Genomic DNA, 25,534 nt, shown 5'->3' on the forward strand with positions numbered 1-25,534 from the left:
GGAATAATTTGGCAAACATCCTGTAACAAACTTAAGAACTTTTTTACGCTGAAGCTCAGTCAGATGCAAGTAAATATGTACAATAGTGGTTTGGCTGCCCCCATCTGCCTTCTGCTCAATTAATGATAATATTTTAGTTTATTTTCCTGGATTGGAGCAGTTTATGTCAGTGTGTAGGGGGTAGGGAGTGTAGCAAAAAGGAAGAGAACGTCATCTGTTTCTAGTAGTGGCATTATTCTCCATGGTCAGGGTTTTCTAATTATAGCCTGGATAAAATATCAAATTTCAAAGTCTTTCACACAAGGAAAGTCTCTGTTTCCAGTGATATTAGATACACGTGCATCCCACCAACATATGCATAATAAGCATTTTGGGTTTTGATTACTAGCTGATTGTTTGGTGATATATTGGGAGAAATAAGATATACTTCTATATCTAACAGTTTAGTTAGACATAGAAGTATATCTTACAGATGGGTACTCATGAAGTGCCAATTTCATTTTGCAGCAGGGAAAGTTTTCAGTAAACGTTTTCTGCCTCTCTTGCTTTATGACTGACCACTGGGGCAACTGATTAGGATTTGAAGCAGCTGACTGATTGTGTTATGAATCTGACCTGAGAAGTGGCTTCAGAGATTGTCTTCTAAGTCTGGTACATGTAGATGGAACTAGTGATGTTCTAAAGCAAAAAAAAGTATAGGAAAGTGTAAATAAAGAGGAGGAGTCCATTAAGTTGGGAGGTTGGTTTTTTTTTCTACTTTTCTAGAAGAAAGTCTCTGCCATGCTTGTTCCCAAATAAGTGAAATTTCTGTGATTTAGGTTTTTTGGAAAACCAGAATTGATTCTCTTGCCTTATTTTTCAATGCTAGATACAGAAATAAGATAACTGAGAGGTATAACAGAGGGTAGTAGGAAAGCCATATTGGAAATGTTATTCACTTTTGATTCCATCTTCTGCTACTGCGTGGTAGAAATCTTGTAGAACAAATTTCTAAAATACCTTGTTACTGTGATTTAGGATCTATTGTATCAAAGGTTAAAATGCAGTGCCAATTGGATGGGTGGCCTTGGGTGCTTTGTGGTAGGCACAAAAAGGTATTGATATGATTGAGAAGCAAGTTTTGATTTTTAATCTTGATGTTCAGAGGAACACCAGTAGCAACTTGCTTTATTTTTTCTCCCATCTCTTCAAGTTTTCCTTGATGAGAACAATCTTAAGCATTGAAAAGCTGATTCTTGATGTATACAAATTGTGTTTAAATGCATTTACAGTCTTCAAATATAGACTGGCTTGATGCAGCGAAAGCTGAACCATGCTGAGAAGAGAGCAGTAGTTCATTCATAACTCCTTTTGCTTATTCTTGGACAACGCTTTCCAAAATGTGGTTTGAATTTTGGATCATTGTGTGTGGAGCCAAGAGTTTGAAATGATGATCCTTGCAGGTCCCTTCCAACTCAGGATATTCTACAGCTCTATCACATGAGAGGGAAAAAAATCTTTTTGCTTAAAGTTGTCTTTGGCAGGATTTGGTGAGAAGGAACTTTTTTTTTTTTTTTTTTTTTTTTTTTTTTTTTAAACTTTTCTTACTACATGAGTTATCCAGCACTGGCACATGTTGCCCAGAGAGGCTGTGGAGTCTCCTTGGACATCTTCAGAACTTGTCTGGACAGCCTCTTGCGCACCCCGTCTAGATGTCCTGCTTGAGCAAGCGTTACAACAGATGGCATCCAGATGTCACTTCCTATCTTAGCCATTCAGTGACTCTGTAAACTCACTGCTATGTCTGCAGGAGTAATTGCATCTTCTAAGCTTTTCTGTGCTTTTGAATTATCTTTCATTTTGATGGCATTTCTGAATTTTGTGTTTTTTTGTACTATGAGGAGATGTTTTAGAATGCAGACCAGTTCTTTCCAGCTGAGCCTGCAGTCAAGGCAGACTGAAGCAATATGCTCCAAGAAAATGTGTGAATTTTCTCATATGTTTCAGTGAGAGTTAATGGGAAGACCGATTAGGGCAACTTGAAAGCAAAATTGCTAGGTTTCACTTCTAAACAAATTGTCAGATACATCCAACTGCTATTGATGGATGTATGTGTTATATTTCAAGACTGAGGCTGCTTGTAGAGTTAAGAATCAGAATTGCTGAAGACAAATTTAGGTCTAATTTGGGAGTTTAAATTTAGAGTAGAAGAAAGCAAAACAAATTTTTTCTATGGATGAGTAGCTCATTACACCAGTAAAAATAGGAAAAGGAAGGCATATAATTCTAATTATTATTGGCCTTAATTCTAGTTTGAAGCTGGTATCTAGATTGCATTATCTATATTTTAGACCAAAAACTCTATATTGAATACTACTGTAATCTTGTTACAGAATGTATTTGAGTAAGCATACAGGTTGGGTTTCAGCTCTTGCCATTCTCTTGCAGATGTGACGTTCCTACTCATAGAAATCAACATATCCTAAAGCATAGAAAGCATAGCTCTCCACTGTCAAAGAGGTCGTTCTGTATCGTAATGTCCTCTGTGCCTGATGCAGGCAGATTGGCTGCATGTGGGCACACGGCAGTTTTAGGAACTTGGTGTTGCGTATCACTGTCTCCACTGCTGTGACAGCTGTTTGGCTAGAGAACCACGATTCCTTCAGTTTTAAATGGATTGCATAGTATTCAGTCATTCAGTCTTTTTTGCTGTGTCCCATTTCTTGAGCAGTGTCAAGGCAGAGAACAGCTATGTTTCTCTGGAATACAGAATTTTAAAGATGAAGTGCAGGGAGGAAAAGGGGTTTGTTCTTGCTTGTAGTGGTGTCTCACATTTTTAGCAACATTGTGCATCAAGTAGCAAAGCTGGTAGTGTTACTCATCTTGTTCTTTCTAATATGATCAAGCTGTGTGTATTCTTTTTGGCGTTCAGTGCCCTACAGGTAGCTCTCAAACTGTTGGTCTGTTTCAACCAAATCTGACAATTCTGTGGAAGTCTTAAAGGTGGCCACATTCTGTAACTGCTGCGGAAACAGGTAGCTGGGTAGAGGTGAGAGATAATGTGGTATAAGCTTTCTCTTTAAAATGAGAGAATTGATGGTGGGGCTGTTATTGAAGGCTTCAGCAAAGATTTTCACCTCCTTAGTGTCCTTGGCTGCTTTAGGAGTCAGATGTGTATGTAAGAACCCAGTATCAGTTAAGGAACTGTTTATTATTTTGTGGAATATAAAGCATTTTTCTCTGAGATGAGGAGTGTGCCTTTATTCCTGCAATATTTTGTGTTGTGATGCAAGTGCACTGAGTCAAAAGTCTTGTCCCAAAAAGGGAGGAGAATCCAAGCTGGGGATAAGGGATTTTGATACATATAAGTGCTGGTCTTCCTGTCTGTGGCATGGTGTATTGGAAAGCATACACAATTAGTAGCATGCTCTGGCTTTTCATACTAACCTACTGCAGCCATCAAGCTGGGTATCCTAGCTGTAATTTCAGAGCACTTGGTTGATTTATATAAAGTGTGTGTGTAGTTCAAGAGAAGTATTAGGATTGTATCTGCCTTGCTCTGAGCAAAAAGGATCTTGAATGAATAAATAAATTAGCTCTTTCATTCTCTTATCTACTTTAGACCTGTTAAGCTTGGGTAAGGTGGAGCTATGTGACGTGGGGTATTAGAGCTGATCCTCTAATGAGAGGATTAGGAGCTTATTTCTGGTTGTCCATGTTCTGTGATGTGAAGCACCTGCTGCTGGGGATGTGAGAGGTCTCACGCTGTCCTCAGTCACCTCTCGTTTACCTTGATCATCTTTGCCCTTCTGTTGCTTTCTGAGCATCATCTTTCTGATTTCTCTGTTCTTGGTATTTCAGTTTGGGATACGTTTAATGAACTATGCTAAACAGTTCCTACGCTGTGTCCTGTTTGGATTTGTGGAAAATACAAAACCTAAAAAGAACATAATATTTTTTTCAGAATTTTTTTTTAAATTAAATCAAATCACCTGATAGAAATGTAGGTTGAAAATAGTGAAATCTGAAAAGATGCATAGTACTGACCAGAAGTTGTTATTCATCTGCCTTGTCTCAACACTTTTGTTTTACAAAGTGCATTCAGTGAATTGTGTTCCCTCAAAGAAGGAGAGGAGGGGTGTTCACAGAATCACAGAATCACAGAATCACCCGGGTTGGAAGGGACCTCAAGGATCATGTAGTTCCAACCCCCCTGCCTAGCAGGGCCACCAAACATACACATTTAGATCAGGTTGCCCAGGACCCCGTCCAACCTGGCCTTGAACACGTCCAAGGACGGGGCATCCACAACCTCCCTGGGCAGCCCGTTCCAGGGCCTAACCACTCTCCTCGTAAAGAACTTCCCCCTAACATCCAACCTAAATCTTCCCTCCTTCAACTTGGATCCATTTCCCCTAGTCCTGCTATTGTCAGCCCTTATGAAGAGTTTACTCCCCTCCTGGGTGTAGGTTCCCTTCAGGTATTGATAGGCTGCAATGAGGTCGCCCCGCAGCCTTCTCTTCTCCAGGCTGAACAAGCCCAACTCCCTCAGCCTGTCCTCATAGGGGAGGTGCTCTAGCCCCCTGATCATCTTAGTCGCCCTCCTCTGGACCCTTTCCAAAATCTCCATGTCTTTCTTGTACTGAGGGCTCCACACCTGGACACAGTACTCCAGATGGGGCCTCACAAGAGCCGAGTAGAGAGGGACAATCACTTCCCTGTCCCTGCTGACCACCCCTCTCCTGATGGAGCCCAGGATCCCATTTGCCTTTCGAGCTGCCAGAGCGCACTGCTGGCTCATGTTGAGTCTCTCGTCCATCAGGACCCCCAGGTCCTTCTCTGCCGAGCTGCTCTCAAGGACCACTCCTCCCAGCTTGTACGGGTGCCTGGGGTTCTTCCGGCCCAAATGCAAAACCTTGCACTTTGCCGTGTTGAACCTCATTAGGTTCACCCGAGCCCAGCTTTCCAGCCTGTCGAGGTCCCTCTGAATGGCATCCCTTCCTTCCACCGTATCAACCGCACCACTCAGCTTGGTGTCGTCAGCAAACTTGCTGAGGGTGCACTCAATTCCCTCATCGATGTCATTGATAAAGATGTTAAAGAGCACCGGTCCCAAGACAGACCCTTGGGGGACACCACTTGTTACCGGCCTCCACCTGGACATAGAGCCATTGACCATCACCCTCTGTCTGCGGCCTTTCAACCAATTGCTTATCCATCGGGTCGTCCACCCATCAAATCCACTTCCCTCCAATTTGGAGATGAGGATGTGGTGGGGGACCATGTCAAAGGCCTTGCTCAGGTCCAGGAAAATGACATCGGTCGCCTTCCCTTCGTCCACCAATGCCGTCACTCCATCATAGAAGGCCACAAGATTAGTTAGGCATGACCTTCCTTTGGTGAAGCCGTGCTGGCTGTCTCGGATCACATGCTCATTCTTTATGTGATCGAGCATGTTGTCCAGGAGGATCTGTTCCATGATTTTCCCAGGCACGGAGGTGAGACTCACCGGCCTGTAGTTCCCCGGGTCCTCCCTGCTCCCCTTCTTGTATATGGGAGTGACGTGACCCTTCCTCCAGTCGTCCGGGACCTCACCTGACAGCCACGACTTCTCAAATATGATGGAGAGAACAACAAATCAGGGAGATCCTAGATTGGGTTGCCTCTATCATTTGTGTCATTAAAACCATTTTGAGTTGTAGGGGGAGAGAAAAAAAGCCTTGCCTTGTGTGTTGAAGTTGGGAAATAAACACTGCACTCTGCCTACAGTCTATGTGTGTCTGGAGCTTCTCTTATCGCCTTCTTAGTGCAGTACCCAGCAAAGTAAATTTGAAAAGATTTCATTCTGCGAATGAAAGCATATTGAAATCTTGAATGGTTCAGAAGACCTTGTTTTGTCAAGATACCCATTTCCTTCTATTTTTGCATTTCGCCTTGAGGTTGATGTTTTGCCCTCTGTGCACTGTGTTAGTATTCATTTTGTATTGTACTTACGTAATAAATTTCTCTTCCCAGATCATTCAACTTCAAGTGGTACATCCTCGTTTAAGCCCAGCCGATCACTGGTTTCTATTCCCACTGCCCATGTGATGCCGTCTAATGCCAGCTCTTCACTTTCCAAACACAGGGAAGCTTTCAAGTCTGATGGCTCTAAATGGAGTACAAGCTTTGTACGGTCAGGAGGAGGCAGAAATCCAGATGCCCTAGACAATTCTCTTGACATGAAAACCGCAAGACCTGTAAGAAAATGGTCCTCCTTGTCTAAGCTCAGCTCACCAAACACCTTCAGCCAGGATGGCAGTAGTCATTCCGTGGACTCCAGAGCCGGTACAGACAAAGCTGTGTCACCACCATTAAGGACAAATGGGCCAAACTGTTTGCATGACAGCATGGAGTTGCTAAAAATTGAGGACAAGGAAATAGGGAAAAAACGGTCTTCTCTACTGGACTGCAAGTACAAATTTGAAACGTGCAACAAAGATGATTTTGTTTCAGATTCCTCGAGTAGGAGACATGCCTTAGACTTGAACTACAGTGCCTTACCTGAAAGCAAACCTGTGGCAGCCAGTTGTGAAGCTTTTGGACAGAGATATGCAACCTTGGGACAGCAGGCTGTGAGTGGAGCTCCCATACAGCCAGCAGTGAGGACTCAAATGTGGCTTAAAGAACAGTTACGGGCAAATCCCTTGGACTGCAGGGCTGCAGAAGAGCCCTATGGTGTAGCTGCATGGCACCTACAGCAGCTTGAAGACTTCAGGCCGGGAAGTGAAGACCCTGTGCAGGTAAGGCTACAGCTTGGTGTTTGCTGCCATCGTGTGGCATCTCGTGTTATGTGTGAAGAATAATGCCTTTCATAGAGTTTTTAGTAAAACACAACAGGAAACTCAAGTCCTCTCAACCGGGTGGTGGTGGTTTTAAATGTCTATTGGGGTTGCTGCTGCTTGTGTCTTAATATCATGTGACTGCCAGCAATTTTCTTCTGACATCTGTTTGCTTAGATTCAATCTGTTGGTTCACATGAGACCAGCATTTCTTGTTGAAGCTGGGTACAGTAAGAGATTAATCAGAAAACATTTTTTAAATTTTTTAACAGTTCTTAAGAGCATTTTTTGTTGTAGTGTAGTGGAGGAAATGTGAATGTCTATTTTCATCTGAACTGAGAGATTTAATTTACACAGTCAGAAGGACTGATACCTGCATACAACAATATCGCTATGTCCAGGACTTAAAAGCTTAGTTCCGTTTGTTGTTACTGCTTATTTCTTTAGTAAATTAACTGACTACGGTTAGTTGAATCTAATCACATTTATTTAAATAAAATGTATTTGTCTTATTTGAAGCTTTTTCATATAGTAAACATTATATGATTTTTTTTTTTTTTTTTTAGATGGTTTTTTTAAGCCTTTCTGATATGACAATTCCCAGTCTTCGCATCCACCTCCTCCCTAATGGGAAAAGATAGTTTGTAAGGGAAGGCATGAATTAGAAATATTAATACTTAAGTATGTAGATAGAGTTGTCTGAAAGTTGCAAGGAGATTACATTATGTAAACTTCTGCAACAGGCAGTGTGAAGTTAGTCTAGGATACTGTCCCAAAAAAGATAATGTAGCTGTATGTGAAAGTAACCATTTCTTCTGGCCTGACAATAACAAACAGTTGTGCTCAAATTTTGTTGTTTGTTCCATTGTGCATTGTGGGAAAGACTGAGAAATTTGGAAGTTCTCAGGATCCCACAATGCTCTTAAAGGGATCTGTGTTTTTATTATTATTTATTAACATAGAAAGTTGAGGCTAATTCATATTACCAAATTATTATTATTATGACATTTTTCTAGGTTCTTCGCTTCTCACAAGTGTATCCTCAGTCTGGTTGTAATGAAATGCAGTTTCCTTTTTTTTTTTTTTTTTTTTTTTTTTTTTTTTTTGTGTGTGTGTGGTTAAGGGCAGGTAGGCAGGCATAGATTCCCAGCTGTATTTTGAGGACAGAGCTCATAGGGGGAGCACAAACATTACTTACTTTTTTGGCTTCATTTATAAGATGGTACAGCAGCTTTTCTGCTTGTAAGATTGCAGGTTAAAGTTTTTCCTAAAGCTGCTTTGTCTTGCTTCTGTTACTTTTATATCTAGATTGGTAATTTATAGCTGGATCGGTGTTTGTTGTGGAATATAGATAGGATCCTTGCTTCCTCAGGCAGACCGTTAAGCTGTGTCAACCCTTAATGATAGGGTTTCTCACATTGTTCAGAGAGGTTGTGGATGCCCAATCCCTGGAGGGATTCAAGGCCAGGCTGGATGTGGCTCTGGGCAGCCTGGTCTGGTGGTAGTACTGAAACTAGTTGATCTTTGAAGTCCTTTTCAACACAGGCCATTCTATGATTCTCTGCTTTCCCCCTTACTCAGTTGCAACGGGAGATTACAGGGAGTCTGGCAGTAATTAAAAGGAGTTCCTGATGGCTCTAACAAGTGCTTTCATTGATATGGTTTAGGGTTGCATTGCTGAGTCTTGAAATAGGTCTGTCAGATTTCCTTAGTGGAGAGGATGGACTTGTCAAATAAGATTCCATAAAGCAGAAAAGTAAAGCATGACCATGAGCTGAGCTCTTCAGGGTGTTCTCTGCTGCCTCTAGGTGTGCTAACTAACAAGGAGGGAATTTTTTTTTTTTTTTTTTTTTTTTTAAATGGAGAAACTATGAATGAAAACACACTGACAACCCTCTATCGTATCTTAGTTTCAGCTGGGATATCTTAATTCAGCTGGGCCTGTTATTATATGTTTTGGTTCTAGGACAAAATCAAAACCACTGATGATAATGTACCAGTGTTTACAGTTGCTGCTAAGCAGGGTTGTACAGAGCCAAGGCCATTCTCTGTGAAGGGCCCCTGGAGCTGGGAAGGAAGAGAATTAGGACAGCTGACTTAAACTGGCCTAGGGGATATTCCATACCACGTAGCATCAAACTGAAGGAGCTTTGAAGGAGATGGGAGTCCATCTCCCTCTCTTCTCCTACTTGAGGGGGACTACATGGGCATTGGTCAGTGGGTGGTGAGTAAACTGCTTGTGCAGAGCTTGTTGAATACATTTATATACATGTAATATAAATATTACATTTCTTTTTGCTATCTAAGTAAAAAGTTTTGTCTCAAGCCATGAGAGTCTCTCCTCCATCCCAGTGGGAAGGGGGGCAGTGAGCAGACGACTGTGTGGTGCTGAGCCACCTGCTGGGTTAAACCATGACATAGAAATCTTTCCCCTTTTTCTGTTCCCTGCCCCCTCTCTTTTTAGTGATTATTATTTCAGGTATTTTGCTTTCTATCATGTATGCTGATAGAAATGCAGTGCTTTTACAGGACTGAAATAATTGCTATTTATCGTAATTCTGCTTCAAAACATTGCCCTGAACAGAAAACAAACTTTACTTTAAACAGAGAATATCGGGCAGTTCTGTGTAACTTTAAGGTGTGCTGGTGGCATATGGAGAATAATGGGCCCTGAAGATGTGAGAATGGTAAGGAAAGTTCAGAGTGTTGGGAAGCAGACTTGCAACCTGTCCTGAAAGAGACTCTCCAAACAGCTGTGATTTATACCAGTAGGAAAGATACTGTACATCAACAAAAGCTCTCCTCAGAGAAGGCACAATGTTTGTCTGTGGTGTGGTGTGTGTAGGTTTCTGAACTGAGTCTCCAAGGAGGATCTAGGCTTTGTTTGTTGTATAACATGGAATTGAGTATGGAAATGCTTTTTGTAGCAAATTTGTATTCAGTGTAAGCTGTTTGAAGATGAACATTCTTCTAGACTTCCAAAGAACAGATTTTAATGATACTAGAACAAAAATAATTTTCCTGCAGAATTTATATTTCATCGCACAATTATTTTTTCAGTGCTCAGCTGATCTTTCAGTATTTCAGCAGAGGTGACTGTTCTAATACATTTTAATTTTAAGCTCTCAAAGTTAGTGAGTGGCTAATTAAACCTTTGTTAAGAAGAAAAAATGCTTGTAGTACACAACATCCCATCTACTGAACTTACAGGACATATAGATCTGAATACAAAAGCTCCATGTTTCCAGGTAAATGCATTTCTTAAAGCCTGATCCTATCATCTGACTGCAATTAATAGATACTGTATGTTAGCCCAGAATAAAAGATATGCCTTCAAAACTGTAGGAGATAATACGGGAGGAAAGAAGTTTCAGAAGGCTTCGTGCAGCACAGTACAACTAATGTGTTGGTTTTTTTTTTTTTCCCAGTTCACGTGGCATCCTTGGGATTATTTTTTTCATGGTGTGCTAGCTTTGAACAGAATATTGCAGAGATGATAGATGGAAGTTGCTTAAGTGCATCTTCTTCCATTTATGTATCTCATTTACTGTTTTTTTTTTTTTAAATGAGGAAAATACTGTCAAGTTCATACCGTATATATGTTACTACAAATCAAATTTTAATGCAGTGAGAAACTAGAGCTACAACAGTCATCACTTCAAAACAGTGCTTGCATATCTGAACATCACCAAACATATAAAAGTTTAATTGAAAGAATATGCTTCACATCATATTGTTGTCATTGAATTTTATTCTGAAATGTGAACTCAAAAGTATTTTTCCTTATGATTCTGACAGGTCAGAAAAGTGAAGGAAAGAAGTCATTATAAATGTTTTCAAAATCTGACTTGAGAAAAACATACTTTCCAGCAGGATAAAAATTTCAAACATCACTTACAGTTAACAGAATTAGTTCACTGCTGTGAGCTTTTATGCTCTGTTTCTTTTGCTGTGAAGTTGGTTGCAGGCTGACAAATGGATTCAACCCATAGTGAATACGTGCGCTCAGTCTAAGTGCTAGCAGATGGTGGCAAACCAAGCTTGGACCATGCCTGATTACAGAAAAAGGCTTGGCATTGGATGACTGATAGCTTTTCCAATTTTGTACGTCATCCCAGGAGAATGCATGTTTAGTTTCAGCAGCGTGTTTCAGCATTTATTTAAGGTTCTGTGATTTTCGTTGCGGTCTGGGAGAAGTTTGGTGTTGTTTCATGGGGTAGCTACATCCTAATGGCAGTTTGTGCATAGCTTTAGAACTGGAAATAAGTGATAGGTCAAGTTACTACACTCAACTTTGTCCTTTTTAATGAAAGGAATTGATTTTTTTTTTTTTTTTTTTTTTTTAAATGCTAGTTCATTTAGCTCTTTTTAGCTGTTCAGCTGTCACAGTGACTTCCATAAGGTAAGGGAGCTCTTGTTTTTGCAGAAGAATAGGCATAAAATACTCAGGGTGAACATTTTGCTTGAAAACTAGTTTTTACTCTTCATCAGACTAGAGTGGCCTTCATATCAGTTTCTTAATTTTGTGATTTTTTTTTTTTTTTTTTTTTTTTTTTTTTTTTTTTTCCATCTTGTCTATTTCATGTACTAGCAGAAATCCTTCTAAATAATATGGAACTGTATTACTGTTACAACGTCAATCCCACGTACATAAATCTACAGATTTTAAAGCAGAACGTTTCAAGATAATCAAAATAAGTGAAAAAGTGGTTATAGTGTGAAATTTTCTGCTTTGAATACAAATATTATGTATTGACATTAAAAAAAAAAAAAAAAAAGCAGAAGCTCTTTTTAAGTTTTTATTGCATTTCAAAGCACAAGATAAATCTTTTATTTGACTTCTCTATCAGTGCTGTCCCACATAATGGTGTCTCGATGCTGAAGGAGATAATGTGGTGTGAAACATGGGTGCCTGGTCATGGTGGGCCTGCACACCATGTTTCTATTGGCATATTGTCTTCCTTTTGTGCTGTCTTTTTGTAGATCTTTTTGTAGTACAGTCTCTTCTGTACTGAATGACTGAAATGACTGAACCAGCCGCAACAGCAGTAATAGTGTGGCAATCCTATGTGGAGCTGGAGTAGGTCAGCTCTGTAACGTTGGGGGGCACCTGTGGTATCAACAGCGTACCTGCTGGTCCAGGGAACTCTTCTGTCATAAAGGAGCTGGAAATTGGGTTTTCCTCACCTCTGGGCACCACCAGCATCTTGCATGTGTATGGCATTAAATTTACAATATGATACTTGTATGTTGTTATGTTTGATTCCCAACTTGTTGGGGGAAGAGAGAGATGCTGAAGAGCAGACTTCTTGGCCTCAGTGTGGTGTTTGTAGTCTGCTTGTGGCTTCCTTCTCTCCCTGTGTATCTTAGGGTTGCCTGGTAGGCAAATGATTCTAGTAGAAAGGAGCTCTCCTTGGTCACTGCCTTTCCCAGCAAGCATGGAGAAAGCAGATCATCCTGTGAAGGGCTGTAGGGGAAGGTCCCACGGGAAGCTTTCATTGCAGGTTTGATGTGAGGATGAGCTATAGGTGGCTAACTATGCTGCTGTGGTACGCATACAACAAATGGAGTGTCAAACAGCTTGAGGGCTCCAGGCAGCACTCTTGACCTGTGCATAAGTGGTGAACTTGTTGAGGATGCAGCACTCTTCTTGCTGTTATGCAGAGGCTCTGACAGCTCACATATGCAGCAGTGCTAAAGGATTCGTGAATATGATAACCCTTGCTTGCTAGTGGCCCTTGTTTGGGTTTGATTTCTGTTTTGTTTGTTATAGATCTAACAGCTGCTGCTTCTGTTACTGATGTGTAACATGAATGCTTTCTGGCTTTTAAGATGTTGCTGTGAACCACAGGTGTCAAAAAGTGTCCCTAAAAATTACATTTTCAGATTTAAACTTAACTTGTCCACATCTCAGTTGCTGCAAACCACAGCAACCTCTTCCATCCCCAGCATCTGTACTTTTGCACTCCACGGGAGATCTGAAATTGTTTTTTGAAGGATGCTGATCTTTTGCTGGTCCTTAAAATGAAAGTTGACTGCAGCATTTATAAAACTAAAGTAACTCTTTATGCGTACTTGGATTTCTTTCTGTACTCAACAAGGCTCTCAGCGCTTTTCTTACTCAATGGTATGACATAATTGTGTGTAGATTTAAGGTTCACTTCTGATAAAAACGCTCTGAACACTTTCTCTGTCAGATACTTCAATCTATGCAGTCTTGTCGTATTTCTGGTTAGGTAGATTGACCTCCTTACGTTATCATTGCAAAAGAACCCCGAGCCCTCAGAACAAGATTTGAAAAGAAACCTCCCAGGGATTATTCACATCAGCTTCACAAGGATGAATGCGAGTACTAAAACCAAGACTATGAGCAGGAAATTGAGCAGCAGGTTGAGACCTCTGTTGGTAGCAAGATCCATAACGTGCGCTGGTCTGCCCTCTTGTGCTAGCAGCAGCCCTCTAGGTTGTTTGCTCAGTGGTAAGCAGTGCAGTCACACAAATTTCATTGTCTTCAGCTGTTAACCTGTTCTTAGTTTCTGCCAATTATGAAAAAAAATATTAATAGAAGGTATTTTTTTCCTTTCTAAAAAAAAAAAAAAAAAAATCTGAATGTTCCTACAAGCCTTCTTGTTTCTCCAAATTCCTTTTAAAAAGAAAAAAAAAATTAATGAAAGACATGAATTTTGTACAGATTGGCTCTTTATTTATATACTTTTTCTATGAGCACAGCACTCTGCAGGACCCTATGATTTCTAACAGAACTCTATTCTCAGTGTTTACTCAGGCTTCCAGTCGTAGATTGTTGGAAAAATCATTTTTCTAAAAGATCTCTGTAGATGAAAACCACAACATTTTCTGGGCAAAATGCACCTCTTTTAATTAGAGTATTTCCTACCTTTCTACGTTGTGGCATTGTGCACCGCGGTGTAGGTAGTGTTTTGCCAACAGTATGCTGCGTAGGGCTCATTGCATCTTCACAACATGAATTCCACCTGAGAAGTCTAGATTGAGCTGGCAGAGTAAGTATCCATAGTGCTACTAATAGCACATATGCCATAGCCTTTTGTAAGATAATATCTTACTGTTTTTATGCAAAAATGTATACGTAGAAAAGAAACAAATAGGACCAATTCTCTCTTACACTGAAATGTTGTCAGACCTTTTTAATAATCTAAGTTCTTAGAAAAGATCACAAGAGGGCACTGTTCACTGTTCTATAGTTCTGTGTGCTATACAAGATGGTGCTTCTGTGATTTTATCTTTAAGAGCGAACAAACAAAAAGAGCAACAAAAAAGAATCTTAGAAAGTGGTCAGCTTGACTGAACTGTCAGATACTACCATGAATACAGAGCCCATTTAAAAATGACTTCAATTGTCTGTGTTCTTGTGAAGATAACCACCAGTTTTTAAAGGGATTCTTGGAAATGTGTTCTGGCTTTAAGCCTTGCAGTGAGCAAGAGGTGTTCTATCATCTCTTTCCATAAGCAAAACACAGACCTCCTTCAGTTTTTAACATCTAGTCAAAGAAGTTCAATGTTAAATGTGATAAATATGATATCCCTGGATCCTGTAGAACATCACAAATATTTTTATGACAGTTAATAGCCATATAAAGTTGGTATCTGGCCATAATCTATCATGCATCAGTTTGCTTCCAGTTAGGAACAGGGGTACTCTCAGAATGAATGTGTTCATTGCACTGTGCTCAAATTTTGGTACAGCGGGCTTGAAGTACAAGACGTGAATGAATGTGTAATATGATTATTGTTTTCCAGGTATTCTTAAAGTTTCTGTGGAAGTTCTTTGTGCTTGGAAGCCAAACACTTTGCATTTTGTGAGAAGCTTTGTTAAAGGCTTCTCTACCCTTAAAGGCTGCCTGACATTAGTGTTGGACTGAGTGCCACACTTGGCTATGGCTACCTCTCGTTCACGTAACTTTGATTTTTAAGTAAATAATGGGATGGATGCTTCTTTATAAACAATTGTTTGAATTTCTTCTTTTATTCAGTAATATGTTTTCACACAGTCATTTTAATAAAAATACAGCTGATGCCAGTTTGGAAGCTCTTACAAGTATACCAAGGAAAATACTATGTAGAAGAGCCTTTATCTCTGGGTTCAGTTGACATTTTGTGATGTGGAGCATGGGAGCAGTTTTTCATATCAACGGAACACAGAGGTGCAAATGAACCTCACAGTACTTGCAATTTATCTGTGTTAATGTAAAATAACAGTAGAGCTTCCAGCTTATTTATACCATGGTTGATTCTTGTTTGCTTATTATCTTTAAATGATTAATGGCTTTTGAGGTACATAAGAAAAAAGCAGGTATTTTAATTTTTATAGGGAAGCTGTTTTTTCTTTATTTAGCAGTGCTCTGCTTTATTACAGGCTTGTAGATCCTATAACTTCAAAATATCTCAGAATGTGTGCTGATAATTTACTCTTATCACCTTTTCTCTTCAGAAAGTTTTTCAGTACTACAAAACAATCAGTTATTTCCAGTAGAAATTTATTAAAATAAGTCAAAATTAATCTAAAATGCCTGTATGAGAAAAGCAAAATGGATTTATAAATAGAAGAAAGTAACTTTTCAATTATTTCTTTTTTATTATTTTCTGTTATTTGTATTCTCCCCACAGTAGTACACTGTGGCTTTTCTTTTCCTTCTTCTGTGTGGTAGTAGTGATAGGAAAAGTGCATGTATGGAAAATCATGATTTGTGAAGATGATCAGAATGCATGAAACGGGAATCGAGGTTTATATTGATAATTCTAGTCACTATGATTTGAAATGGGATGCATGTGTTGCCAATTACATCAGTATTTGCCTTAATCCTCATACAGTAACTAACTACATCTAGTGACTAACCTTACTTCAGAGATCTGCTCTTAGTGTACCTATTTGCTAGTTCATCACCACTGAGCTTGCATTACATTCAATACAAGAGGGGTTTTTTTTTCCTCAGAGATTTCTTCCCTTTCTGCTTAGTTGTTCATTGTTAACCCATATTTATATAATGTTAAGTCTTCAAGACAGAGTACAAGATTAAGATAAACTTCATTTGATTTCCTGCTTTCATCAGTGGGATTATTTGCCCAAGAAAGATGCCTGTTCAAAATAATGTCTGATCTCTGTCTGTTGATTGTTCAGCTTTCTTTGTTTGAAAACTGTAATGTTTCTAGGAATTTAGCCTAACACCAACATGTGAGAGGGCTGGAAGTCTGCTCAGGCCTATTACTGATATCTGCTGGAGCAGAAGCTTCACCTTGTATTTGTATAGACTGTGTTTTACGTACTAAACCAATTTTTCTGCAATGTTCTTCCTCCTATACATAATGGTACATAACATTTATCTTAGGAAAATAGTTGCTTGTTCTCTAACAGTCATTTGCAGTTGCAGTTTTGGTGGTGTTGCTTGTATTTCTGCAGTATGCCCCATTTGCAGTAGTAAACACAACCTAAACCTTTACCACATCAAATGTAAGTCACATAGAATGGGAGTGGCAAATGCCAAACTATCTGTAGTTTTAAAGTCAGGCAATTATTGTGTGAATTACAGCAGGCTGCAAATCAAGTTGTCTGCAACCAAACATTAAGAACTTGGAGCTATTTGTAATTTTTTACTTGTGCCGGTTGTTTATGCTACTTACAGAAAATGAAATCTTTGCCAGTGTGGTAGCATGCATTTGTCTGCAAAAACATACTGAAAAATCTTTTTGGTTGTCATTTAATTCTGTAAGATTATATCATGTGAAAATGGAACAGCGACAAATTCCAGTGAAAAAAAATTGCCTTTTTGTTTTCAGATCCAAGGTGTGAGTGTATAGAAATATGCAAATACATTATATATGTGTATATATATATAAAGGATCCTTTAAATTTGAAGAAGAGCATTTGAAATTTAAAAAAAAAAATCTGTTCAGAAGATTTTTTTTTGTTTTACTTTCATTCTTATAAAAATGCTAGAACAAGGTGAATGCCTTCAGTTGATAGCGCAAAGATACAGCATGTTTTAGGACTCGGAGCAGATGTCCTCCTACTCTGCATTATGTGGTATGTGTGCTGTTCTTTCAGCTGAATTTGGAACATGCCCAATGGTTTATGGACTTCCAGAGATCCTGAAAAAGTACACTTCTTGCTTGTCAGTAGTGGCTAACCCATGGAAAACTGGCTAAAACATGGGGAGACTTACCAGCCCTCTGGAGAGGCAGTTCCCTGCACCAGAACAGACATCTCTTGACTGAACAGATAAAATAGGTCATGCACAGCTGTGTAACAACAAGCTCTAGACACTGTTCAGCACAGAAGTGTGTTTTTAATACATGTGGCAGGCAGTAAGAGCAGCGCGACGGCTGGCACGCAGCACAGCCTTAGTCCAAGTGCTAGCCCCTCTCCCAAGGGGATCCTTGCATTGGGGTTGGAAGTGGAGGTCGCTCTTCCCTTTGGGCGGCTTTCCTAGAGAACAGTGCAGAGAAGTGCTGGAACTTCAGAGGAGCATCACAATGATACAGATCAGCAAGAGGCAAATTAAGATCAGGCAGAAATTCACAAAGAGCTCCTGGAGCCTTTGGCGTGCTTGTGGGTTGACCTCAATAGTTGAGGCTCTCCTCAGAGCAGAGCGGGTTATGTATTGGACCTTCTCCATGGCAGCAAGAAAGCAGAGGGCACAAATCAGAGGTTTTAGAAGTGCAGGAAAGGAGTGGAGTTGTCAGGAACAGTGAAAAGTGCCTGTTATCTTCTCTTTTTGTTTAGACAGCCTTTGTGGAGCTGGGAAAGCAGGAAAGTGAAGAGTTAGAAATGCAGAAGTAAAGTGCTTTGATAAGTGCAGATGGAGATTGTTTTAAGGTTCTGAGAAGCTTGAAATAAATAAGTTGTTTTCATGAGGGCTTTAGTTTAAAATGATGTTTTTGAAATGTTGTTTTCCAAGTTCATGTTTGTGCTGCATTACATTTCTCCTCCCAGGGGCTACTGAGTACCTGCTTCTTGGCAGGGGTTGAAGACTGTAAAATGGAAATTGTGGAAATGTGGGACTTAGCAGGTCCTGCCTTTTTAGATCCTTATCTTTCCATCCTTTGTGGTCTGTGAAAAGACTGAGGTTTTTTTCTGCCCTTCTCCCCCCATTACTACTAATTCAAGCACACCTGAAGTCTTGTGTTAGGGCTGAAGGCCAGGATGCCTGGCTGTGGTTGCTCATGATCTGTATAGATCATCAGACTTGCTAGAGCCTTGTTTTGGAAGGGAGGAGAATGAATCTTTATTCATTGCCATTCCAAATAAAAAATACTTTATGGTGTGTAGTTAAAAGCTATACATCATTGATACAAGGAATTTTAGTAGTATATTTTTCACTACACAGAATAGGATAAGGACTAAAATATTTAGGTACACAGGCTGCTATGGGAGCAAGATAAAGCAAATGTATTACTTTGTCTCCTGCTTGAAATAAAACATGCACTCCTGTATCTTCTCCCTTTTGATGGCACATAGAAGTACAGGGTGTTGGTTCTCTTAGAACTCCCAGTGGATTATAAAAGCCCTACTGTGTGAATCTTCTGTGTTGATGGGCTGTGTGCTTGCTTAGCTCATGGCAAAGGGTAGGTGCTATAGCAATGCAAAAAATTAGTTCTTAACATGATGATGTTAAAATGTCTCAAATGTTGTTCTGAAAGCTGAACTTGCCCCCTGGTGGTTTATGAGTATATATTGCAATAATATCTTTAACACAAGGCCTCTCCTTATCTTGTCTGGTGTGTTTTTGTGTTGTTTTGTTTGTTTTTTTTTCTCTCCAGTTAATTATACAGTACCTGCCTTCCTCTCTTTCATACATGTCAGGTAAAGGTAAACACTTGCTTAGGTATCTGCTGCATGAATTATAGGATGTTTTGACTGATCCAGAGATGTTTTGTCACCCATGAATTTGTCTTCAAGTATGTCGGTATGTCTAAAATGGAAGAACCTTAAAATGAAACAAAAGCATTTTTCAGGCTCTTTTTAAACTTTCCATGTGGGTCTCTAAAGTTAGATGGCATTATATCAGCAGAATACATGTGTTTTCAATACCAATGGCAGCACCGGTATGTACAAAAAAAAAAAAAAAAAAAAAAAGCTTCTGAAAGGAAGCACATTATGCATGGATTTTTTTTTAATATACTTTTAAGTGATTCCATGTGATGGTATCTCCAAAATCTGAACTTTAGATTTTTTTTTTATGGTGACTTAAGCTCCTGTTGGTCTTAACTTCACTGTGAACAAAGTGCACAGGACCTTAGTTCCTAGCACTGTTTTTCAACTTTGTTGAATGCTGTACCTGTTCTCATCCATCTAAGTAGTGAAGGTGCTCAAAAGGCATAGTGCGCTGAGCTCTTCACTGGCTTCTGCCTGTTCCCAGGGCAGTAATTCCCTGTACACAATGAGCCCATTTCTGTGGGCTTAGATGTTCTGCTCACTTGCAGACACCTCTACATTATGATGCTGAGTTCATTTTCAGGGGCAGTGACTGAAGACTTTAAAGTACTGCTCTAAAGTACGGGCTGGGCATCACAGGTGGGAAACCATCACCAGTTCAGGGAAACAGAGAAATCTCAGGGAGGACAAAACATCAGTACACAGCCAGTCACTGTGCCAGAGTACCAGACAAGTGATACAAAAGGATTTAAAAAAAGATAAAGAAAAGTAGAGTATATTAGAGCATATACCCCTTATTGCTAGAAAAATACATAGAAAAGGAACGAGGAGAGGTCTGATTACAATAACAGATTGTGTAGGTTTGGAAAGTTTTAAAACACCTGCATGTTGCTTTCTCTACTTAGCCTGCCTGTGGGAGAAGTTCTCTTGTAAGCAAAGGGAACACATGCTGCTTAACAAAGTTTCTTTAGAAGTGCATAGTTTCAAGCAGTAAACACATACCTTATTTGTTAATCTTCCATGACGCTGTCACCACCTGAAGTGTGCATAAAGAGAAACAAGTCAGTAATACAGCTGCAGCTGGGTAGCTAACAAGGTCAAAAAGGGCAGCCTGACAATTACACTAAAACAAAGGCAATCATTGCACAGATAATAGTTTTCTCTGTTGTTTGCCTGCTGTGCTTGCTTTAGGTCAATATGAGGTATTGCACATGCACAAAAACACCTCTTGAAAGTGCAGCAAATAGTGAGATTTATTTGGCTTTGAAGCCAAACTGCATAGCCTTTGGGTGCAACAAGCCCAGAAGGGAAGCTGTTGTTTGCATTGGTGTACAGTTGTGTTTAATGCAGGGCTCTTAATGGATCTGTCTCGTGCCCAGGGCAGCTCTGCAGGAAGACATGACATGGTTAACCCCATGTTGCTGTGTGGGGTATCCCCTACACTTGGGGCCCTAGGGTGAGTCGCCAGTTACAATTACTGCCTCCCTCTTCACTGACATATGACTGTTCCCCTGATTTGTGTCAGGCTATTTTTGTCTATGTTTCTGGATGTCCTTCACCATGAGAGGAGACCTGTGACCAAAGTAAAAACTGTGGCCACGCTCGTTCCTGGTGCAACTGTGTTGACTCCATTGAAGTCACACAGGATAAATTTGGCTCCTTTGGAAATGCCACAGCAATTTTAGACACAGCCTGTTTCCTGTCATATGTTTACTAAATGCAGTGGTGATATCAGTGGAATGGGTTTGACATATTTGATTTGTTACTGCCCCGTACAAGCAAGCTAAGCCCTGAAAAGGTATTGTTAACAACTCCTATTTTGCAGTAGCTCATTACATAGATTTTTACAATTAGATTTAAAAAGCAAACAAAAACAAAACAAACAAAACAAAAACAACCCAGCAGCAGTGGTCTGGTTTCATAAGTTTCTTGCTAATCAAAAGGATAGCAATGCAAAAAAGCACCTTTAAATTCTGTGATCCTTGCTCTGCATGTTGAGAACTGTTCCAAACTCTAGAACTGTACCTACTGTAAGAAATTCCTCTGTACATTCATGTGAACAGTGTGGTGTTCCTGGGTACGTTCTCTGCACGCTCAGAGAAGAAGCATTTAAAGATGTGTGTACAGTGCCAAAGTGGAAAAGAAAAGCTGTGAATTGTTGACTGTGGTGTCTTTTGTCCCAATTGTCCATGGATTGTAAGGACCCCGGCAGAAGAAGTGCTACAGGGAGTTACAGCTCTGCCTGCACAGTGCGCCTGCAGTTGATGTGTAGGCATGCTTGTCATCTCTGCTGGCTTCCTGAGTTAATGTATAGATATTATTCCCAGTTGCATTGCTTTGTTTTGAACTTGGCTGTAAAACACCTTCTCACTGTTGTGTGGTGCCATTTCACTTGAAACTTCCCAAGTCTGAAAATTCTCCTCTTCTGAGTGAGCAAGTTGAGAGCTGATAAGGAACCAGTCTGAATTGGCTTGAGAGACTTCTAGCAGGTGTCTGCTCTCAATTCAACGAATAAAGGCTTCTACTGATAAAAACAGAAGCTGCTTACAGGTTTTCAACCACAGAAGTGTTCTGTAGAGGTATGTTACAATTTGTTTTCTTGTAAAAAGAATGAAATGGCCTGAAGGCAACTTGCTGGGTTTTATGCCTTTAGCTGGGTGTGTGTTTACTCACACTAGGGGTGCAGGATGCTGTTTCCTTTTCTGTTTCTAGGCTGGGAGTTGCACTAGGCAGTTGTACCAGTGAAAAACTGTGTCAGCCAACTCAACAGCTTGGCTGTGGGGGAAAAAAAAGCTAATTAAAAAAAAAAAAAAAAAAAAATTGAAGAAAATATAAGGGGAAAGAGAGCTGGCAATCAAAAAAGACTGGGGTAGATGAAGGCAAGAATGAGAAAATGGTGCAGGTGAAGACAGACTGAGGGAGAAAGTAGGAAAAAAAAGTGAGCAAAGGAAGAGTGTGGGAGTGTGGAAAAAGAGTAAGAAATTACATGAGGGGAAACAGAAAATTGCAGCTGGAGTGCATTGTCAGTGAAAGGAGCCACGGACTGACTAGTAGGATATGGTTTTATTATTTTATTTTTTTAATTGCATGCAGAGAACGTTGTTTTTGAGATGGGGAAAAATAACAATTCAGCTCAGGTTTTGGGATGTGCAAAGCAACAGGAAAGCAAACTATTTTTTCTGATTTAAAGTCTGTATTGTACTGAAGTGTCAATGCAAAAGGCTCACACTTTAAAAGTAACAGTTTAGATTCAGTTTTTCCCGTTTTACATTTTTCATTTTGAGTAGTTTTGATGTTCTCCATGCTCTAGAAATGAGATCATTGGTTAGTAAGAGCCGTTAGCTATATTTCAAGGGTATTAGAAAGATAAAGGTATGGATATATTAAAAAAAAACAACTATTAAATTCTTGACCATGCATAGCTTGGCTTTTTTTTATTTGGTTTGTTTTTTTTTTGTTGTTTGTTTGTTTTGGATGTTATCCATGTACTTTGTGGCTAACTGTGACTTCTGTATCTATTTCTGTCTATTAAAGCAGCCTGGAAGCTGCTGTCTTTGGCTCAATTTTAACTCTAGGCTAGATTTCCTGCAAGTGCTGCAGAACGACGCGGTGGGGTCTTGGGCAGGTACCTCACTGCAAACTCATCTGTTACTTCATTAAAATAGGATGTATGATGCCATGTACTTTTTTCCAGCTGTTTATATTTTTTACTTTTTTATAGAAAAGCTCCTTCTGGGAGATGGCTCCTTTCTCTTCTGTATGCCCTGAGGATTTAACACCTTGTAGTTTCAAGTTAGGTTTTAAGTTCTGGTGATTCTGATGTTACTTATTAATAAATAGGATAGGTGCAGTGTGGACCAAAATGAGTGAATGTGAACTGAATTGCATCTAACATGTATAAAAAACATGCAAGTGGATGGGCATTCTGAAAGTTATTTCTTATTTTAACATTTTTAGCAGCAGTGATGTGGCATGGATGGAAAACAGCAGTAGATAAGTAAGGTCCTGAGAAGTAACTGGATACCAGGAAAGTCCTCATAAGCCATGTATTGATCTCTGGAAAGCAAAAGTGATCTTCTAGTTCTAAACTATCTGTCTCATAATCTATGGAACATGACATTACTTTCCTGCAGGGTTTTGGTTTCTCAGTTGAGATGCTTTTCTACTGCTAATTCAAGTTAGTGCTACAGTGTGTAAAAAAAATTGTGTCTTCCCATGTAGGTGTATCTCAGACATTCTTGTTTGCTGAAAACTTTAATCAGAATCACCTTTATGGTGATATGAGCCTTTATGGTGTCTAATTAGGAATCAGTGTTAGTTTTGTGCTGCACAATGAAGATGCTACATCCTTAACCTTCTTGAAGGATGAGAAATTTAATACCATTTTTTTTTTAAGTAGACGTAAATCAGAATCTCTGGAAATGCCAATTCAGTTGTCTCTGCTTGATAGGAAATATACAAACTTTTTTTTTTTTTTTTTTTTTTTTCCATTTGGAAACACATTTTAAGTGACCTCAGTGCTAAAAATTGTTTTTCAGAATATTCCTCCTTGTCATAGGTGTTGACTTTGAAGGCAGCATGGGTTTGAATGCTGCTTCTACCTGCTGGGAATAGCTCCTAGAGAGCTTCCTAACAAGCTGCCTCCCTGAAGAGCTACAGAGCATCCAGCCTTCATGAACCAGAACAGGGTGCTGAGCACAAAGCCAGCTACTCTTGGGTGTCCTTACCTGGTGCTTACCAGTAAAAGGAAAAGGAGCCAGGTGCCTCACAACATCAATTTGTCCCTTTCCTAAATCAAAACTTGAACAATACCTAAGTAGAAAAGTGAGCATCAATGGAGGGCAGAACAGTAGCTCTAAGGAGAAATTTGTTGAGAATAAATCTTACTCCTAGCAATATTCATATATGTTGGGTTCTTGTTTTTGTTTTTTGTTTGCTGGTTGTTGTTTTTAATATAAATATCCTTTGTGGTGTGTTCTTGCTTGAGATGTGCTCCTTGTTGCTTGCTTAGGCTGTATTTTTGTTGTGTAGTGTATGCACTCTTCCCTCAGGGTTAAACGGATTACTTTCTGCATTAGAAATAAATTTTGCGATGTTTTACAAATCCTGGTTACTTTTTTATTTGTTACTAGAATATTCTAGTTTGGCAGTTACAGTGACCAGAAAGAAAAAAGAAACCTTTCAAAGGAATTCGCAGCAGTAACGTTGTATGCATGCATTTGTTTAAGTGTCAAATAATATGATACAATTCCAGTTCAAGCACTGCTATAAACCAGTTCACATTTGCAATGAAGGATGGTACTTTATCATACAGCAGCCAAAGTTTTTATTGCTTGGTGTCACATCAGCAAAGCATTCCTCTGTGAGCTCAGTAACGGAGGAGCTTTGCCTTTGTGGGGCTGAGGCACACAGCTGGGCAGTGCCTGCGAAACTGAGTTACTCTATGTAGATTTTATATTTGAAACAAACCAAACCAAATAGATTAAGAGGAGGAATAAAGGTTGAAGGAAGACGATGATGAAAGTTTCTCACTGCTGCTGTGACAGTGATGCACAGGGATAGTTACTGTCTCACCAGCATGTAGAAAAACCTCATCTGTCCCTTAAAATACTGCACTGTATAAGTGACTCAGAGCAGATTTGCCTAATTTTCCCTACTTTTAGTGAACATTTAGAACTGGCTGTTAATTTGAATAGAGGAGTTTATGTATAAAACTGCAGCTACAGTGCCTTGCTGTGAGGGTTAAAAGCATCAAATAGAGGGTGCTTACCTCTGCTGCAGGCTGTTGGAGTGTGGTGGCAGCTGCCTGTGGTCTCTGGTAGCCTGTCTGAGTCCGTGACCAAGTGCTGGGAACAATTGAAGGAGGCTGAGGGGAAAAATAACAGAAGTTACAGAGGCAGGACTCCTGGTGTCATTCAGCGATGCAGAAGTTGTGATTGGCCTCGGCCCTGCCTTCTGAAGCCTGCAGTTCTCATCTCCACTTGTTGGCAGCGGGACGTGCTCAGTCCTGGCTGCTCCTCTGACCATGTGGGGCTTAGGGAACTGCGGCCAGGGCGCAAGGGAGGGGGTGAGCTGTTTGCTGTGGCCTTTTTTATGTTTACTTACATGAGAACTTAAATAGGAGTTGGTTTGGAGGGCTGTTCAGGCTATGCTACTTCAGCTGCAGCAGTGCAGTTTCTTGTTAATAAAATCCTAAAAATAAAACCTATACAGGATTTGGAACTAGAATGATGTTCTTTTGTACCACAGGTTTCTTGAACTGTACACTTTGTGTATATATAATTCAGCAATGTTGTTGTACAGCTGCTATATGATTTACAGTGTGATGTAAGTTCTGCAGTATCAGTTTTCTTCTGACCGTGCTTGAACTTAATTTTTTCTTTTTTTCATGCCTCTTCCACCCTCTTGAGTTAATTTGTGGATTGTAAGGTATGGCACGTGGTGGTGTTTTTTTCCAAATAAAATCCATCTTGTATAAATTAATCCTCTGAATTAATCATTCCTATATAATTTGAAGTATTTTACCTTTCTTATGGAATACCGTAGAGTCCATGTAGTGGCTGGAAACTGTGCCTATGATTTTGTGCCCTGTTTTCTGGGGAGAAGTGCAGCTAGATAAAGCACTGCAGGTTACCTTCTGCATCTTACCCTTGTCTGAGAAATGCCAAGTGGGGACACAGCACACACTGCATCCTGCACTTGTGAGGAGGTTTGTGCTGCCTGTTACATGGGCTGCATGTAAGTAGTAGGATTCATGTATCCAGGAAATGGAGGATTTCCTGGGTGTGGAGGCACTGAACTGCCCTGTGAGAAAGCGCCCAGCGTT

The 25,534-nt window shown here is 39.8% G+C and overlaps 2 protein-coding genes across 2 annotated transcripts in view; one reads left to right on the forward strand and one right to left on the reverse strand.

The window, feature by feature from the left end:
* CEP85L (centrosomal protein 85L) overlaps positions 1–25,534 on the forward strand; it is a gene marked incomplete at both ends in the record, with an annotated part of 110,612 nt that overhangs the window by 37,960 nt on the left and 47,118 nt on the right. Inside the window, one exon of the mRNA XM_079550192.1 lies at positions 5,995–6,761. Coding sequence (XP_079406318.1) covers positions 5,995–6,761 — 767 coding nt within the window. The remainder of the gene's footprint in view (positions 1–5,994; positions 6,762–25,534) is intronic.
* Positions 17,291–17,449, reverse strand: PLN (phospholamban; the record flags this gene model as incomplete). The annotated part of the gene is made up of 1 exon (XM_079550193.1): positions 17,291–17,449. The coding sequence occupies one exon, from the start codon at positions 17,447–17,449 to the stop codon at positions 17,291–17,293; it is 159 nt and encodes a 52-aa protein (XP_079406319.1).

Source organism: Tetrao urogallus (genome assembly GCF_951394365.1).
Source record: "Tetrao urogallus genome assembly, chromosome: 2".
In the NCBI taxonomy this organism is placed as follows: domain Eukaryota; kingdom Metazoa; phylum Chordata; class Aves; order Galliformes; family Phasianidae; genus Tetrao; species Tetrao urogallus.